The 20870-nt window shown below is 35.3% G+C and overlaps 1 protein-coding gene across 1 annotated transcript in view; it reads left to right on the forward strand.

Annotated features, from left to right (window-relative positions):
* The window catches only part of NUBPL (nucleotide binding protein like), a 358007-nt gene that overhangs the window by 114678 nt on the left and 222459 nt on the right, over nt 1–20870 (forward strand). The window contains 2 exon segments of the mRNA XM_044660005.1: nt 3363–3402; nt 3504–3594. Coding sequence (XP_044515940.1) covers nt 3363–3402; nt 3504–3594 — 131 coding nt within the window.

A 20870-nucleotide genomic window follows, 5' to 3' on the forward strand; every position in this document is an offset into this window, starting at 1 on the left:
TACCACACCAATGCAACCACCAACAATTGGGAAATTGGTCTTGATCAAGGACACATGACAAAACCAGTGGAAAAGTGCGTCGGCCATGGGTGGGGGGAGTGCGGGGGGTGAAGGGGAAAATAGGAGCATGAAATATGTAACCATGTTAAAAATGATTATTAATAAATGTTAAAAAAATATTAAAAAATATTAGGGATACTATTTATTTCTAGTGTAATAACTTTTGAAATGATTCTGTTTCCTGAGATATAATCCTCCATTTTAATCAATCACTTATTCAAGTGTTTATCAAGTATCCACTAAGGGTGAGGTATTATACTAGGTGCTGTGGATAAAATGAAAAAAAAAAAAAGAGATAGTCTTTGCTTTCAAGAAGCTTATACTTTACTGTAAGAAACATGTCTACATATAAGTATATACAAAATATATAAATGCCCCAAATCACTGGTGTCAAACTCAAATAGAAATGGATCCTTATAGCTGCTGCATTTCCTTTAAAAACTACCACAGCTGAACATTATCTGTGTGGTACTTGTATTAAAAAAATTTCTCAGTTAAATTTTAATCTGGTTCAGGCCATCAGAGAGTTTTCAAGTTTGATATCTCAGCTCTAAATCAGAAGTAATTAGAGAAATAAAAAAAAACAAACAAGACAGCTTTGGCTTATACTTCATACACAGAGTGACAAGAAAAAGGTTAAAAAGGAAAATGACAGTTTTTTGAGGGACTATAGGAAAACAGGCACACTAATACATGGTTGGTAGAGTTGTGAGTTTGTCCATCCATTCTGCAAAGCTATTTGAAATTGTACTAAAAAAATGCACTAAACTGAGGTACTCTTTGACTGAGTAATAACATTATGATGTCTGCATTCTAAAGGGTTTAAAGAAAGGACAATTCATATGTACACACATTTTTAGCAGCTTTTAGTTTTTTTAAGTTGCAAAGAACTGGAAACTAAGTGGTAAGTCATCAAATTGAGGAATGGGAAATTATTGCTCTGTAAAGAAACAATGAAAGGGACCATTTTAGAGAAATTTTGGGAGACTTATATGAACTGATGCAAAATAAAGTTAGTAGAGTTTGGAGAATAATTTATACAATAGCAATAAAATCGGAAAGAAAAACAATTAAGATTTTAAAACTTTATTCAATGTTTATTCAACCACAATTAGAGAACTAGTGATAAAACATATCTTCTATTTCTTGATGGAGAAGCAATGAACTCAAGGTGTTAAATGAGATATGTTTTCAGATATAATCAATGTGAGGATTTGTTTATTTCTGATTATGCATATTTGATGCAAGGATCTTATTTCCCTTTTAATCTTTGTTGCACTGGTTTTGTTAGTGCAACCCCTTTATACCTTAATGTAGTTAAAGTTATCTCTTTTACATCTTGTATTCTCTCTGTCTTGTTTGTTCATAAATTCTTCCCTTATCCATAGGTCTGAGAGATAAACTATTTGTGCTATTCTCATTTGTTTATGGTACACCCATTATTTCTGAATTGTATATGCATTTTGACTTTATCTTGGTATATGGTGTGAGACACTGGTCTGTGCCTAGTTTCTGCCTTCCTGTCTCCCAATTTTCTCAGCAGTTTTTGTTGAATAGTGATTTTTTCCCCCAAAGATTGGATATTTGGGTTTTTCAAACACTAGGATACTATGGTCATTTAGTACTGCTGAGTGCCTAATCTATTCCATTGATCCATTTTATTTCTTAGCCAGTAACAGATTGTTTTGATGATGACCACTTTATAATGTAGTTTCAAATCTGGTATAGCTAGTCCACTTTCCTTCAAAATGCTTCTCTTCATTCTTGTATAATTCTTTTCAGGCTATATATCCATTTGGAGCTCACTCTGTGCTGTTATCTTCTATTCTTATTTAATCTCCTAAGCCTTAGGAATGATGTCTTTTTTTAGTGTGTGTGCCAGTGTGTGAGGGTGACTGTCTAAAATATTACTTGAATTTTTTATTTTAATTGCCTGCCATTAATTGATTTAGATTGCAACCTGTTCATGCTCTATCATCTTGAGTGATTTTTATCTATACCTTTTCAAAAATTCTTGGTTGTTTATCATTTTATAGATGCCAGTGCAACTTTTGATATTTCCAAGTTTCATGACTGACCCATCTCCTTTTTTGGACCCATATGTGTTTGATTTCTCTTAAGTCATTTTTGAATAAGTCCCTGATGGTAATGTGGTGAAGTCTACTTATATCTAATGTACCTTTCTATTTGCCTTTGGGCCACCCACAATTTTAATTCTTTAGAAATAATGGTGTTCTTTGCCTTATAGCCTTATATTATCATCAGGAGAATATTATGTTAAGGAGTAGTTTGAGATCATGAGTGTTTTGTAGTTTCCCAAATGCAATCCATAGTGACCTTTTCCTTCTATTTATTTTTGGGCTCAGCTAATTCTTAGACCATTTGTATAGTCTCTCCAAGATATGTCTACTAATGGATTAATTCAGCAGGCAACTTATCCAGCTTTTTGCCATAATCTGGCCAATACTGATCCAGAACAATATCAAAGTTTTAAGCTTTGACTTATACAAAATGAATTTGTATATTATTTTGTAAATTCCATACATTTGAAATTCAGAATCACAAATTTGTTTTAAACTTATTTGTGAAACTGATAGTTAAATATAAGAAACTACATTGGTCAGTTATCATCAGTAAGTATAACCCCCCCCTCTCCCACTTTTTGTTCTCTATCAGAATGCTATTTTTTGACATTGGTAATATTTTTCTTTTCATTAGTACAAAATCTAAGGTTTCCCACCCTTTAAAAGCTTTTCTTCAATTTGAGGTAAAAGAGAAGATATAGACAAAGGAAAGAATATGCCAATCCTGAGAGAACTATGATGTAGAATTCCTCCTTTTCTGTAGTAAATAAACAGATTAGTATTAGGGTTTGAAAGTTATTCAAAATATGAAATTTAAAATGCTTTGACTATGCACATTTATTTATTGAGGCAGTTTCTTGAATATAAAGTAATCCCAAGGTGCAGAAGGATTGTTTCTGTATAAAAGGATGCTATTTCCAAAATATTTTAAGAAGTTGGGTCTTATGGGAATCTGTAAATGACATGCTTTTGTTTTGCCTGAACTATTGAAAACTGCACTGAATGAATTGGAAGTTGCAGAATAAATATTGAAAAAAATCATTAAAATAATGACTCCTCATTCTAAATTCGTTTGGAGAAAGAATTACCTACTGGTGTAATTGGAGAAAGCCATTTTCACTGCCAAGACTGATAGCTGTTGACAAGAAAACATGCTGATATATTTATAATGAAGTAATGACTCAATTTTCTAAACAGTTATTTGTTTTCCTATTTTAGGTAACTTAATGAGACCCCTTTTGAATTATGGCATCTCTTGGTAAGTATATTTTCCTCTCTATCTACCTTAAGCTGTTTTCCAGAATTATTTTCTTTTTATCTCTTATGTGTGAAAATTCTATTTTTGTTTTCTTGTTGTAGTATTTCTATGGGTTTCCTGGTAGAAGAGACTGCACCAGTTGTTTGGAGAGGACTTATGGTGATGTCAGCCATAGAGAAACTGATTAGGCAGGTAAGAAATGAACTGCCATCTTGTTAATGGCATGGATGTAGTCAATTTGCTTGTTAATTGGGGCACCACTGGAATTTGAATCCAAGTCTGAGGTTTTTTTAAAAGGATTCCACTAGATGAATTGAATGAATTTGTGGCGCCAGCACGAAATTTCAATTTTACATGATTTGATCTTTTCCATTTACTCTAAGTATTAAAAGTCCTAATTTTTTTATTTTATCCAGTATTGCAGAAATGTGGAGTCTCCAGGCATAAGAGAAAATCTATTTTATATAATAACACAGTTAATTTGCCTTCCTCTGAGTTACTGTTAAGCACGTTGTAGCTATTTTTTGTTGTAAGGACTGTACAGAAGTTCTTTGAGTAAAAATAGCTGACATATTACAGTATCTGCTACTTAAAATTGCTCCATAATAGGTGAGATACTGTCTCTGTCTGTGGAATCATATGTATTTTTATTGCCAACTTTTAATTATACATGTAAAAAGGGCAATAGTTAAGTGGGTATGCCCAAATAAAAAAATAATTCCAATATCATTTATGTTAGATTTAGGAATGAATTCTGTTTGGGTGTTTGTGCTTATGTAGGTTTTTTTTGTGTATGTTTCAGCAGGTTTAAGTTTCTAATCACGCTTGTTTGCAAATTAATTTGTGTTACTTTCCTATACCTCAATTGTTAGTATGTGGAGGCAAATTGGAAATGAACTGGTGGCAGTGAGAATTCATTCTACAATAAAAAATCAACCTCATGTTGTTACCCATAAAATAGGTATGACAATTAAATTAAATTGATGACAATTTAAGAAGTTTGAATAATTCATTTTGTTGATAATCTGAATTCATTCCTTTAAAACAATGCTTTTTGAATGATCCATATGCATAACTCTCTGCTACTTGCTAAAGGGGTTACAGAAGCATTGAGAAGCTCCTGGAACTTTAGAAACTTAACTATCTATTAGAAGAGCTAGGTCAAGTTAAATAATAATACAAGGCTTGCCCCAAAAGAAGAGATATAAGAAGACACTTTCCCAGCTCTGTTTTCAAAAATGGGTAACCACAGATGTGGAACATTGCCTTTAATGCTAGATTTTTTTCCATGTGCTTATTAGTTTTACTAGTTTTTTCACTTTCTCCTTAAACAGTTTTTAAGTATAAGGGATAGTTCTCTAAGTGCTGGGGGAGGAGTACAGAGTGAAAATATAGATGAAATCAAAACTAGGCATCAATAAAAACTCTTTAAAAATAATAAGGATCTTAGTTTGGGCCTTTTCATTAGAGTAAGGAATTCTTGGTGTATAAGCCCTTTCTACCAATACATATTAGCAATGTATCTGTAACTTACAGTCTTTAATAACTTCAGGGGATATGCTGAGATGAAGTGACTTACCTGTTTCCTGTCCACTATACTGCACTTCCTCTGAATAGTTGAAGATAGTATGTAATTAAATATCAAATAAAGGATTTAGAAAAGCAGATAGGAATGCAAAGGAATGAGATGATCAGAGACATTGGAAGAGGTAGAAATCAAACTGGACCTTAGAGGATTTAGGCTGGTGGAATTAAGGAGCAATGTCATTTTAGACAGAGAAAGAAGCATGAGGAAAGCCATGGTGGTAGAAAAGAATGAGGTCCATGGGTTGAAGAGTGATTTGTCCTGATCAGAACAAATGACTTAGTTTGGGAAATTGGCATATAAGGTTGGAGAGGTAGGTTAGGACAGATTTTGGAGGACCTTTAAATGCTTGGCCAAAGAGCTTGAATTTGAAACTGTAATCATTGAGGAATTATTAAAGGTCTCTGAGTAGAGTTGACATGTCAGTAGAGTTTAGGATGATTGGTGTCATTATATGGAATTGAACATAAGAGAGGAGTCAGGAAGACCACTTAAGACCATTGCTAAAGTAACTGAAGTGAGGTGACAAGGGCAGAATGAGGATGGCAAGAACTATAGTAGAAAGGAAAGGAAAAAATCAAGGTGCTATTATTAAGAAGTTGGTGACTCAGAAAGAATGTAAGGTACAAAGAGAAAGGGGAATAAAAATGACTTTGCCCTTTCAGGCCTAGTAACTGGGAGAATGATAGTAACCTTGAATGATATATGGAAGCCTAAAATAAGAGTAGATTTTTTTTTTGGAGAAAGTGATAACGTTGATTTGGACTCATTGAATTTGGGCTGCTGGAAGCACATCCAAATGTAAATGTCTAATGGGGAACTGGGCTATTACTCTAGACCTAAGAAGAGAAGGTATGGGTGAAAAAATTGGTTGAATCCTTTAGAGATTCACCATGGAACACTCTTCTAGCTCTGTACTTCTCTTCCCCAATCAGTGAGTTCCTCTTGAAATCTCTGTTTTAAAGAAGGACTGAGGCCATTATTCCATTCTGCTTCTGATTTGCTTGACTTAACCACAATATTCCTTTTCTCTTTTATGTGTTAACTTCCCTTATTAGAATGTAAGCCCCTTGAGGATATATTTTCTTTTTGCTTTTTTATATATATCCACAATGCTTACCACAATACATAGTAATCCTTTACGAAATAGTAAGCATAGCACATAGTAAGCCTTTTTTTTTTTTTTGAAAGGGAAATTTACTCTAGTGAAAGAATATGCAGCAAAGATATGGCACTGATACAGTTGAACTAAAATCTCCTTCTCCTTATTTGTCATAATGGTGCACCCAGTCAGAAGAGTTTGTTGTAGGAAATCTCTTAAGCCTGAGAAGCACCAACTTCTCATATGCCAGACATTTATACCTTAGGTAACCAGAAAGCTTCATCAGTGATTGCAAACTAAATGCCTTGGACTAATTAAGGCCCAAGGATAGTTTCATTCCCTTTTAATCTTACTTTCATAGACCCCAATCCCAGCTTGATTAGTAATAATTAGTTGCTCCTACTATAACTTAGATGAATTAATTTTCCTTTCATAAATACTTGTTTGTTTAACTATCATGCTCCAAAGGAGAGAATATATGACAGGAAGATTTCGGAATCCCTACAATTAAATGGTAAGAGAATTAAAAGGAAGCAGTAAAGAAGACAAAAAAGAATTTATCAGGAAGGTAGAAAAATGAGGATCATTGTATTAATGTAGCTGAAGAAGGAGTTTTAAGAAAGAGAGATGGTCAGTGCTTACCGAATAGTGAGAATAAGTATTGAGAAAAGACAAGTAAATTTAGGGTTGATGTGGTAATTTTCGAGAATATAGCTTCATTAGAATGGTGAAGGCAGAAGTCAGATTTCAGGGATTAAAAAAGTATATATGACATAAATTAATGAAGACAGTGAGTATAAATTATTGATTTAGTTTGGCCATAAAAGGAAGAAAAGAAAAGGAAGCTTTTGCTTAAAAAGAATATAATGACATTTTCAGGATCTTGATGTAGAATCTAATGATTTTGTTCTTAAATAGGAGACATTTGTACATGTTTTCAGACAGACGGGAGAATAGGAAAAGAGAGATTGAAAATTCTAGTGAATGAAGGGATAATTATAGGAACAAGATCCTGTAGGAAGGTGGAGGGAAGGTGATCAGGATAGGCCATTGTGGAACATGGAAAGGGGGAGAGGTATCTCTTCTGTTAAGATAGAAATAAAGAAAGAAATGAAGGAAGGAAGGAAGAAAAAGAAAGCAGAAGTATAGAAAGAATGTTTTAAAGCAGAGATGAGGGTAGATAAAGATGTTCCTGCCATGTGGTTTAGATTTTTTCAGTATGGTAGAGGCAAATTGATCTGCAGAGAATGAGGAAGGCTGCAATGGGATTAGAGTTTTGAGGATGTAGAGAAGGTTCAGATCAGCTGTTATGGGGAGTTTGCTACGGAATAAAAGAGAAATGAATGAAGGGAATTTTGGGTGAGGAGCCACTTGAAGTTAGCTAGAGGTGGGCCAGTTGATCTCAGCTCAATTCTGTAAGTTTTTCCAGCCACATTGAAAGCCTGGAAGTAAAAGCAGATAAAACAGAGAAAGGGGATGATGTAAGGCTGAGATTCAGTATAGTGGAAAGTTCAAGGACAGGGAAATGTATGGAATTAGTGAATTGAAGTGAAATCAACAAACATCTAGTAAGGGCATACTATGTGCCAGGTACTGTATTAAACACTGGGAAGAAAGAAAGGTGAAAATTTTCCTTCTTCTCAAGGATTTTACTAATATAATGAAGTTTACAACATACAAACAACTATGTACAAATAGGATATATGCAGAATAAATTGGAGATAATCTCAGAGGGAAGGCAGTAGTATTAAAGAGAATTGGGAAAGACTTCTTATAGAAGGTAGAGTTTTAGCTGAGACTTTAAAGGATGCCAGGGAACCAAAAGGTGAGGACAAGGAGAGAGATGATGATGATGATGATGATGATGAAAACACCATTGAAGTAGATGGACTTATAGTCAGACTAGTCAGGGTGTCAAATTTAATCAAAAAGGGGTTAATGGACTGATTGAAATGCCAGTTTCACAGATAACAGCATAGGAAAGTTTCAGTAGTAATAGAAGTAGGGAATAAGAAAGATGACAGGTAAGGACATTGTTGTTAGAGAAAAGGAGAGCAAACACAGGATTTTGAAAGTGAAGCATAGCTATCTGATGATTAAGTTGAGGTTATAACCATGCTGCCAGTGTCAATATGTATGTGGAAGTCATTGAAGTTGTGGTAAAAAAGAAAAATACCAATCAGATGCTGAAGTCCATAAGGAAGGGCATTAATCAATCAGTCAACAAGCATTTCTGTTCTATATGCCAGACTAAAAATTCTGGTCATGAAAAGAGAAAGTAAAAATAGTTTTTGCTCTTATACAGCTTGGAGGCATAAGGGGGTAGTGGTGGTGGTGATTTGAAAAGGCTAGTATAAATTGGCATGGACTTGAAATGAGAAGTGGCATGATATCAATGAATCGATGCTCTGGAAACTTCATTAGCAAGGGAGGAATAACTGTACCCTTCCTGTTTTTCCACTAAGTCAGGGAATGTGGGAGAAGCAAGACCTTTTTGAGACTAGGCATCCAGAGGCACAGGGTTGTTGGGATGGTGGTAAAGAATCCCAATATCTATTAAAATGACAGGATAAGAAACAAAATAGAAGTGTTCTCACAATGTGACCCAAGGAGGATGGGTCATACAGGAAAATGTAGAGAGCTTTTAGTAGTACAGTTTGGGGGTAGAGCAGCATTGAGCCTACTTATATTGGAAAGAATTTGGGAGGAAAGAACAAAGGAGAAAAGTTTAATTTCAGGAAACAAAGATGTGAAATATGAGGAAAAGAGGTTCAGAGTCAGGGTGGAAAAATGCATATGTTAGGGAAGATCCAATATGAGGTAGAACAAATAGACCCTACAGCTGTTCCATTTCTCTGCCTTGGTTATGCTGTTCCTTCCTCCTGGAATGCCTTTCTCCCTTAGTTCTGCCTATCCAGTTCTATTTTTCAAGGGATAGTTCAAATTCCATCTCCTCTACTCAGGGCTCATTGACTGATGTGTGGTGACACCTATCCACTTTGATGGTCATTGCTTTCTAACCTTAAGGGAAAATGGTAATTAGGAAAGCCTGGGACATGCAGTCACTGTTAGGGCAATGATATTCTAGGTAGTCACTTCAAAAGCTAAGTGACCTAAGAGCTCCCAAGGCCTCAGGAGTTCCTTGGGGCATTTGTACATCTCTGACTGACAGATAGGACTCTGTGTTGACCCTTCTTTTTTTATAAATTGAAAATTTTGTTTTTCAATGAACAAGCATTTATTTTATCTCTCTCCCACTATTCCTTCCCAATTTAAAAGGAAAAGTAAAACAAAACCCTTAGAACAAATATGCATAGAATATCAAACTAAATCCCAACATTATCCATTTCTAAAAACATAGGTCTCATTCTGCATCTTGAATCTATCAAGAGATGGGCAACATAGTTTATGATTAATCTTCTGGAATCATGGTTAGTCTTTGCATTGTTGAGAATTCCTAAGTCTATCGCAGTTTACAATGTTGCTACCTAAATTATTCTTCTCAGTACTTTTCTTACTGTACTCTATATCTGTTTATAAAAGTATTTCCAGATTTCTTTTAAACCATCTTTCAATCATTTATCATAGTACAATAATATTCTATTACATCATATGCCATAATTTGTTCAGCAAGTCCTCGGCTGATAGGAACCCCATTAGTTTCTAGTTCTTTGACATTACAAAAACAGCTGCTATAAGTATTTTTGCACCTGTGAGTTCTTTTCCTTTTGATCTCTTTGGAATAAAATGTGCTGGCCCCTCTCATGGAGCAAAAACTATTTGTGGTTCTGCCTCTGGTAAATGCCAGCTCTGAATTTCCAGCTACCTCTTTGAGCCCTAATGTGTTACCACTGAATTAAAGTCTACCTATATAGTTCTTTAATATCAAAGACAAGGCCAATACAACATGTTATGGGTTCATAAAACTTTATTGCAGGCACATAGGTGCATGGCTCACTTGATTTTTGCCAAATGTAAATAGCCTTATAGTTAAAAGTATATGTAGGGAATATTGCTTCAGGACTGCTTAATAAAAGACTCATTGAATGAAGGACTTTAGGAATGTGGAGGCTTCTTTCTTCTTTGGTTATCTTACCTGGCCTTGAGAATCTTAGATAGGGGACATATTATGTTCTAGGCCTCAGAAGCTACAGACTTAGAAGTCCCCTGCATTCTTTCTGTCAACATCAAGCAATTTCTAGGTATATTCCCCTGTTCCATCTTAGTAGCAAATAATCTGCTAAAAAGGGCATAAATTATATGAAGAAATGTAGCATTTATTGATTTTCATAAGAGTAATACCTGTAGTTCTTAAATCTTAGGGGTTTTGTTAGGAATCATTAAGGTAATGTATATAAAGTACATTGAAAATCTTAAAACATGTAAATATTAGTTGTTATTATGATTGCATTCAGTGATACTGAAAGTATGAGGTAATATCTCTACAACATTCTACGTCAGTGTTGGCAACCTTTTTAGAGACCAAGTGCCCAAACTTACTACATGTGTGCCCTGCGCCCTGCCCCCTGCCACAACTTATTCCAGACAGGGGAGGGAGGAGGCGCCCCTATTGGCTGCTGGGCAGAGTGGTTGCTCATTTGAGAAATGTCATCAGGTGTGTGTGGAGAGGGGGAGGGGAGCAGCCTCCTCTGGCAGGTGTGAGATAGGTTTGCCAACACAGTTCTAGATCTTTGGTCAGAGGATAAGTTATAAAATTACGTATAATAGTCAGTTAAATAGAAGGTAATAAAATCATTTGTACCTGTGTTTTCTTTCTGATATTTTTATGTTTCCTTTCACCTTCCACATTGAACATTATTTTTAGTAATTATACACATAAAGATTCCTTAAATTCCATTTGATCAACAACTCTTTTAATTTTTCAGCCTCAAGCAGCTCTTCCCAACCCCCCCCACTAGATTTGCCAGAGAAATAACTTAGCTGAAATGTAGAGGTTTGAATTTGAAAATATGGAATATTGGGAGAAATCTCTTTAGTTTGAAAAAAAGCTACAGGAACGAAAACTTCAAAGACAGGGCTGATGTCAGCACCTGCTGTAGTCACAAAGCAAACCCTGGGAGACCAAGGATTTTTGGCAGCACTTGCGGTGCTATTACTTCAATCTCCAATATCCCCAAATGTGAGGCAGATGCCAGTTTCCTTCTCTAGGGTGCTGATAATGGCATATAATGAGTTGGTTGTTTCCTAGCAACTAAAGAAGCAGTTTCACTTCAGCAGATCCTGTACTAGGAATGAGACCTATTCCCCTGATAGTTGGGGATATTAGTGATTTTCCTGACAATGGAATTTCACTTTTGAATGAAGAAGGCTTTCAGTCTTTAGTATCCTAAAGAATTTTCGCTTCTGAGTGAGGGCTAAGCTGTCCTTAATCCTGTATAAAGTGAGATTTTTAAATTTCCCTAAACATCTCTCATTAGAAAGGCTAAACAAATTTGAATAGTTTTTTTGAAATGCCAAGTGATTTACACAAGGTGATATAGTGTTATATATTTTTTTACTGTCGAATATTTCTAATTAACAAGATTATTTCCTCCCACACATCACAGTTGATATAATAGTATTCCACTAGAAATTGTCAGTGTTTCAAAATAAATACGTACAGATTCAATCCTATTAAGGCACATTTAGTAATAACAACAATAATAACAATAATTGCAACTACCAAACCCTTGTGGCCAATGTGATGCAACTGCTCCTGTCAGGTTCTTCCTCCCTACTTGGAAAAATTGTGATTATTAATTAGCTTGAAATGGAGGACAACAGAGAGAGTGACACTCTTTCATGTTCTGAGACAGTAAAGGAACAAGATGCATAGGAACAAATCAGAAATATCATTACTCCTTTCCTTCCTTCCTTCCTTCCTTCCTTCCTTCCTTCCTTCCTTCCTTCTTCCCCCCTCCCAAGTCCTTTACCGCACACAATACTTACTACTTCTAACATTGACAAACTATGAACACAAGTGAAATGGACTGAAGACATGGACTGTTTTTCACTCTGCCTACATAATATTTTATAATAAAATTGGAAACAGATCTTGCCAGTTGTAGGCAAGGATTCGGCACTGCTTTGTGTCTCTGTTGTCATTTGCTTTAAGTTGTACAACAATGCATTATTGCAGACTATTGCAGGATAATTCCTACAAGAAATAAGCCCTAATGAGAAGAAATAAGGGCAAAAAGGGGAGCAGCCTGGTGATGCAATAGTTAGAATGCTGGACCTGAACTAGCTGTGTGACCCTGGGCAAGTCACTACTGTTTTCCTTAATTCTTCATATATAAAATGAGCCAGAGAAGGAATTGACAAAACCATTCCAATATCTTTGCCAAGAAAACCCCAAATTGGGTCACGGAGAGTCAGACACCACTGAAAATGAGCAAACAACAACAAAGCAAAAATTAAGTAGCTATTTAAATTGGAAGAGGGAAAAGCTGAAGAACCTAAAGACACTGAAATTTTACATTTAACATGAAGTCCAGAAATGCTAACTAATAATAAAACATACAGCAAAAAATAATGCTAATGTCTTGATTTATTTTGAAAAAGAGATCAGAAAACTTAGACTGGAATTTCAAAAACCTTCTTTTGAGTTTTATGGCATGAGGCCAACCAGTATCAAAAGAGAATATTTCAGAAATTGATATATGTGAGAACCAAAGTGAAAGGCAAAAGTAGAGAGAAGTTAAGTTGACAGGGATCAAAGCAACACAGAGAAAAAAGTAATTCAACATCATTAAAAAACTAGAGGCTTAAGAAGAAAACACAGAAAAGAGGGAAAGAATGACTAAAGGAGAAAGTGGAAAATTTCTGACCACAAATTAATTCAAGGAAAAGTTCAGGTTGGCTTAAACATGGATCATGTCTTGTGTTCTATTAGTACTTCTCTAGTCTGCACTTCATCCAGATTGTACTCTCTGTTCCTCCCACATGACACTCCATCACCTGTCTCCACTGGTTATCCTCCATCCATGAAATTCTCTTCCTCCTCCCCTTTCCTTCATGCTAGACCTCTCTTCATGATGCAGTTCAAGTACCACTTCCTTCATGGATTCTTTCCTGATCCCTCCCCAATTGGTAGTTTACCTCCTCTGAAAATACATTGTGTTTAACTACCTTGTTTTTCTTCCAAATATCTTTATTCTTTATGTATTTACATTTATACATGTTGTTTCTTCTGATAGAATATAAGCTCCTTGAGAGGAGGGAGTATATAATTTTTTTGTAATTGCATTCTAGTACCATGTCTGATGCATGCTTAATAAATATGTGTTGATCCTTTAATTGATTGTTTAACATCATGAATGATAACACCTATTTTAAAGAAATTGATGGAAAGTCTCATTTCTTTGCAAAGCAGAATGGACTTTGGATCAAATACTTCAGAGTGGGGCATGAATGCCTATCAATGCTCTTTAATAATCTCCCTCTCTAATAAAAGCCTGAGCTTATAATTTTTATTTAATTTTGTAAAAAAATTTAATAACCAATTTCCACATAAATTTTCCAAAGTCATATGATTCATATTGTCTCCCTCCATTCTTTCTTTTCTCCTCTTGGAGTTGATAAATAATTCAATCTAGGTTATATATGTATTATACAAAACATATTTCCACATTTTTCATTTTTGCAAGCAAATAATCCTACAGATCAGTGATGGTGAACCTTTTAGAGATAGAGTGCTGGGCCCCACCCCCACCCCATCTCCCAGACTGAGTGCTGTGCTGCCCCCCCCCCACCCTGAGACCATGTACCATTCTACCCTTTACTTCATATGGGGAGAAAGGAAGTGCTCCCATTGGACTCTTGGGCAGAGGGGTGAGTGAAGTGAGGAATGTCCTCTGTGAGTGTAGAGAGGGGGAGGGGCACGGCCCCAGCACTCAGCTCCTGTCCAGTTCTGCCACCTGTGAGCTGCCCACCTTACTCCCTGTGCGCTTCCATTGGCTGCTGGGCAGAGGGATGGGGGACGGGAAAAAATGTCATCAGACCTGGTGGAGAGGGGGAGGGGAGCAGCTCTGCCCAGGTCCCTCTGCCTTTCTAGTAATGAATTCTGGGGAGTGGGGTGGCCAAATGCCCACAGAGAACTCTCTGTGTGCCATCTTTGGCACCCGTACCATAGGTTTGCCATCACTGCTATAGGCCACACCCCCAAATCACATACCCAGATAAACAAGTGATAAATTATGTTTTCACCTTCATTTCTACTCCAACAGTTTTTTTTCCTCTGGAGGTGGATAGCATTCTTTTCCATAAGTCCTTCAGAATTGTCCTGGATCATTGTATTGCTGTTAGTAGCAAAGTCTATCACATTTGATCATTCCTCATTATTACAATTACTGAGTGTAATAATCTGGTTCTGCTGAGCTTATAATTTTTAAACAAAAGGTATCAGCTATATCTTGCCAAAAGATGAGAACAACAGCGACTTTGAATAGAGTACAAAATGAAATATTTGTGAAGCATTTTGCAAACCTTAAAGTGCTATATAAAATGCTGGCTATTATTGCTGTTAATACATAGGCCAATCTGTAGACTCTATATAAAACATATACCTTGCATCACTAACAAAATCTATATATACTCATAAGAAGACACTATATTGCTCAAAGAACTAATGAAGTATTCCAAAAGTTCTAGGGGTATAAAGAGCTACTTATTATTGATTCAGTGATTATTAAACATTCCATCCAAAAGTGCTGACATTTATTCTGCCTTTATTCTATACTTCAAAGCCTTTGACTCATTTTTGCACTCATGCCTTATTCATATATAAAATAGGTCCAAGTATATCAAAAGTGCTAGAGTAGTTGATGTCCACATGGAAAATTCCTTTACTAGAACAATAATTTTAAGAAGAATTGATTTAAAATATGACATCTTTCAGGGAGACAGTTTTAAGCATCTTACAGTTACGTCTTTTTCTTATTATTTTATCCTCTCTCCCAAGAAGTACTGAATATGACTTCCATTTTAAGAAATAACTCAGACTCAAACATAGATGACATCACCACATATAGTCCATTAAGCAGTTTTTCCATTTTGTGGAATTTTTCTACATGATAAGAAGATGTCATTTGGATTTGACAAATGTAAAATTTATCAGTTATATAGAGAAGTGGGTAGAGGCCTGTAGCTAGGCCTGGAGTCAAGAAGATTTATTTTCTTGAGTTCAAGTCTGACCTCAGACGAAGAAGTGTTGAACAAATGGCTAAATGCTATTTTTGTTCATAGAAATGGAGGAATTTGTGATGTCAGTTAAGAAGCAGATCATTACCACTTGAAATTATAGTTGGAGAAACCTTTAGTAGCTTTGTCCTTATTGTTCAATTCAGATTATGCAAGGACATATTTGAAATGCTGCAAAAATTAAGCAAGTACTGAATGCCTATTGGTATGACCTTTTGACTAGCAACACACACACACACACACACACACACACACACACACACACACACACAAACTAACTTANCACACACACACACACACACACACACACACACACACACACACACACACTAACTTACTATCTTTTATAAGGGCAGCTGGTTGGTAGATAGAGCCCAAGGCCAGAAGTCAGGAAGATTCATCTTAGTGAGTTCAAATCTGGTCTCAGATACTAACTACATGACTCTAGATAAGTCACTTAATCCTGTTTGCCTCAGTTTTGTCATCTGTAAAATGAGTTTGAGAAGAAAATGGCAAACTACTCCAGTGTCTTTGCCAAGAAAATCCCAAAAGGACCCATAAAGAGTCAGATACAACTGAAATGACAGAACAACTGCATCTGATCTCTGCACTAAAAGTACAGATTTCAGATTTATTCTTGGAAATTAAATAATAAACTATACTGCACCTGAATCATTATTCCAGTCAAAATTGTTGCCAACAATTGCTAATATATAACACTGATCTACAAAATTTAAGGATAAAATTTAAAAATATCCCACCATAATAAATATCTATAAATCTCTGAGCTGTTTAGAACAAAAAACTTTAAAAATGTAGATAAAATGATTTTGTGGGGTAAGACGGCTGGCCACTCACACTGTTTAGCCTCCTATCTCACACTTACTCTATGGGTTCATTTACTTTATTCCTCTTCTGACACTGACAGGTTGAACCCAGAGAAAAACTATTAGCACACAGTTACATTCAAATTTTCTTGAGGTTCTATGAATAATTTTGTTACATATAAGTGGAGGGAAGACTATGCTTCCTTAATTTATTACTTTCACTCTTGAACACTCACTAATGTTCATTCATTTACACAAAACCAGCTACATTAACACTTATAGATTTTATAATAATTGTTTATTTAACAATAAAGCAAAAGAAGTAAAAACATCACAGGTACTTATAATGCTGGGATAATAAATACTTTGTAAACCATGTATAAACTTGGGTCACACTGTCCCTCCAAAGTAATTAATACCCATTGGGAAGGGTAGGCACACACCAACAGAAACCTGACAAGGAGACACATGAATGAGGAAAGCTCATGTGCTTGGAGTAACATACAACTCTGAAACTGTAAACTTTGGTGTCTTCTTTCTGTATAATTGTCTGCAAAAGATTCTTGAACACGGTTTTTTTTTTTGGTAAAGCAGATGTTTTTATTGCTAAGCTGAATTGAGTCACAGGGCATGACATCTTAGTTAAACTAGTTGATACACTGTGCAACTTCTTTGATTCTCTGCTTCTAAACTGTTAATTCCTCTGTTTGGTCAGAATTATTTCTTAACAGTGTCTTCAGTATATGTTTTTTCTCGGTTAATGCTTAGCAGTTGCAGTTGTGAAATCTGTCTTTTGCTTCCCATATCTCTTCTCTTTCTGGGCTCTAAGTGTACTCTCTGTGAATGACCCTTCTATATATTTTTTTTATTTTAAACCCTTAACTTCTGTGTATTGACTTATAGGTGGAAGAGTGGTAAGGGTAGGCAATGGGGGTCAAGTGACTTGCCCAGGGTCACACAGCTGGGAAGTGTCTGAGGCTGGATTTGAACCTAGGACCTCCCGTCTCTAGGCCTGGCTCTCAATCCTCCTATATTTTTTAAACCCTTATCTTCTGTTTTAGAATTGGTAATAAGTATCAGTTCTAAGGCAGAAGAGTGGTAAGGGCTAGGTAATTAGAGTTAAATGACTAATTGGAAGTAACTGAGGACAGATTTAAATCCAGGACCTCCCATCTTCAGGCCTGACTCTATCCACTGAGCCAACTACCTTTCCCCTGCCCTTACCTTATCTTATGGTTAGTAACCAAATTCTCATCTCTCTGTAGTTAGATGAATTATATTAGTCCCATAATTACAGAACAATTCTGATATCTCTATAATTATGGTATCCTATAGTTTGTAGCATGTAAGATGAAATTAATTTTCTCCAAGTTATGAGTCAAATGGTAATTGTAACTCATAGGACAATCTGATCAACATAGCCTTAACTTAGCAATAAACAACTCCATTTGAAAGGGCAGTACCATAGGACCTTAAAGGACCTTACATAAAAACCTACCAGAAAAAAAAATCAAAATCATGCTGTAACAAAATCCTTGTTTTTCTCACTATTATTTGAGTTGGACTGAAGATACTTTACTGTGCTTATATAAGATGGGGTTACATCCCAATAATTTTATTTAATTAAAAAGGCAGTTCTTTTTCCCCACCTGTGCAGCATTCCATTGAGCATTTGATGTAAAACAATCCTAGGAAGCTAGCGAGTTGTTCTAGGATCAGTTCTTGTTTGAATTGCATTGAAAAGGATGAGAATGACATGAATAATAATAAAAACTGACATTTATATGGTGCTTTAAGATTTATAAAGAGCACTGAGTCTTACAGTGCCACAGGAGATAGGTGCTACAAATTTTATTATACACATTTTGCACATGAGGAAACCAAGAAGTAAGGTGATTCACTCATGGTCACAAAGCTTATATGAGTCAGGCAAAATTTGAACTTGGGTATTGCTGAGTTCCCCTTGATTACTTTATCTATAAGGCCTGGAGCCTCCCCTGCAAGGCCCATGTTTGGATTTAAAACACACACACATATATGCATTTATGTATATATTCTTGTTCCAGTGGAAGCTCATTTGATTTCAATAGTAATCTATATAACATAATTTCAATATAACAAAATAATTAGATTAGATACTTGGAGATCAAGAATTCAAGAAATCTAACATTTATTAAGCAGCTACTTTTTGGAGAGCACCGAATATACTACCATAAAGACCTTAAATTTGACCTCAAATTTCTACAAAGACAGATATAATGACACTATCTGTCCCAACCTCTTCCTCTCTAGTCACAATGTTGTATGTATCTGGAGAGTTTCTGACTCAGAAGTTACACAATCCTGTTGAAAAGCAAAATCAAACTTTGAGTATCCATTTAGTGTAGAGAAGTCCTGAGGAAATATCTTATTCTTCTCCTTCGGCTATATATAAACAGTGTAAATTACCTCTTTATCTAGATTTACAGTATGATATATTGAGTTTCAGAAGCTCCCAGACACTCAGGCAGAGAGATAAAATATTAAATGAAGTTTTTAAGATAATTAAGTGAGCCAGATCTGAGCACACTAATGAAATTTATTGGATCAAATAGAAAAAGTTCACAGACTTGCACATTAACTCTGGGTAAAACCACTGACTGTCCTTTATCATCAATTTGGGGGCATCTAACCTCATTCATTCCATTTTATAGTCTGGCCTCATCAGGTGTTTCAGCTATTCTCATGTTGAAGATACAATTTAACTTATTCCATCAGCCTCATCACTCAGGTGTTTAAGTTGTCTCTATGAGGCATTAAAAGGAATGTAACATTAATTGATTCTGATTTCATTTGAAGTAGGCACTAGTCATTCTTACAGTCCTTAAGGATCTTTTCTTCAGATTTTTTAGTTTGAAATTTGATTCTTCTACTTAGTATTTGCGAGGAGGGGGTGGTTTAATCCATGAAGCAGGTATTATTTCAAATTATTATTCTTTTTCTATCATTTATATAGATGAGAGACCAAAATCTAATGTATTGAAGGTTAATTCAGGCACCATCCATACTCTTTTCTAGTCAGGCAACATTGAAAAATTTAGAGTGACTTAATTTTTTCACTTTGGACCCCAAATTCAGGACCACTGACACACCTGTATTCTAGACAAGAGATATTTAACATCAATCTTTTGTAGTGGCAGGGAACCTTTTGCCTGTCATCATCATCAACAAATGGCTCTTGACCAGGACTGAGTGAAACCTAACCTCATTGTCTTTACCAAAAAAGTTTTGGACATAAATCTAATTTTTATTTTAGTTTTAAGGAAGAAGCACTTAAGCATTTTTTTGGCAAAGATAACTACAATGCTTGAGATTCCACAAATATTTATTAATAATGTTTTTAGTTATGTGCTAGGTACTATGTGAAGCATTGGAGATACAAAGACAAAAACGAATTAATTCTTGCCTGCAAACAACTGTTGTTTTACTTTCTAAGCCTCATAAAGTGATTCCTCAAAGAAGCATAGGATTATAGCTTTAGAGCTGGAAGAGGTCTTAAAGGTTCTGAATTCAACTTTTCATTTTATAGATGAGAAAGCAGGCACTATGAGGTGAAGTGTCTTGTGTGAGATCAAACGACTTGTAAGCATCTGAGGTAGAATTTCAATCAAGGTCATCTTGACTCTAAGTCCAATGTTGTATTCATTGTACCATGCTTCCTTTTAGTAGATGAAAGATGAAATTTAGATTTAATACAGAATTATGTATTATGACATACAGATTATTCTGATTATTATTCTGTTAAAATGTTAAAATTTTGTAGGCACTATCTGCAGAATTTAATTCAATCCAACAAGCATTGAATTGTTGGTAGAGGGAATTTTTTCACTTGGAAGTTCCCTTTACTAATGAAATCATAGACTCAATCTCTGCATTTTCACTGCCTATCTGGAATTTCTGTCTTTTACCTCTATTCCTCACTTCCTTCAGGTCTCTGCTAAAATCCTACTTTCTAGAAGAAGTATTAATTGACGAATAAATTAATTTTTAAACCTTTATTTTCTGTCGTAGTATCAGTTCTAAGAGAGAAAAGCAGCAAGGGCTTAGCAATTTGGGGTAAGTGACTTGCACAGGGTCACAAAGTTAGGAAGTATCTGAGGCTAGATTTGAACCGAAGTCCTCTTGGCTCCAGGCCTGATGCTCTTTCCATGTGCTACCCACATGCTGCCCCCAAGAAGCAATTATTTAGGCTTATTTAGGCATCAAGGTTCAAATAATATTGTATTCAAAACATTTTTTAAAGTCTTCAAACCTTATAGAAATTGTAATTAGTTTAATATGTCTCCATGCCATAGGAAAAATGCCCAGTCAACCAAGAAACAGAATGAATTATCAAAGGGAAATAGTTAAAGGAATACTTCATATTACAGTCAAGTGTTAATTATTTTTCCTACATAAATCATATTCTGTCTTTTCTACTAGTCTAGCTCTATAATTTCCTTGAATATGAGCTTAAAAATTCATTTCTTTCTAAAAAGCTTTTCCTAACCCACACTAAAATGATCCTTGAGTGGGACTCCTGAGTTTGTAGTGGAGAGAACATGATTTGGTCTTGAAACCTGGGTTGGATTCATATCTCTGATACTTACTCAGGTTGTTATTCTGGGTAAGTCACTTAACATCTCTGTGCCTTAATTTTCTCATCTGTAAAATAAGGATATTAATACTTTACCAGCTTCTCACAAGAAGATACTTTGTAATCTGTAAAATATTA

Source organism: Gracilinanus agilis, chromosome 2 (assembly GCF_016433145.1).
Source record: "Gracilinanus agilis isolate LMUSP501 chromosome 2, AgileGrace, whole genome shotgun sequence".
NCBI classification, from domain to species: Eukaryota; Metazoa; Chordata; class Mammalia; order Didelphimorphia; family Didelphidae; genus Gracilinanus; species Gracilinanus agilis.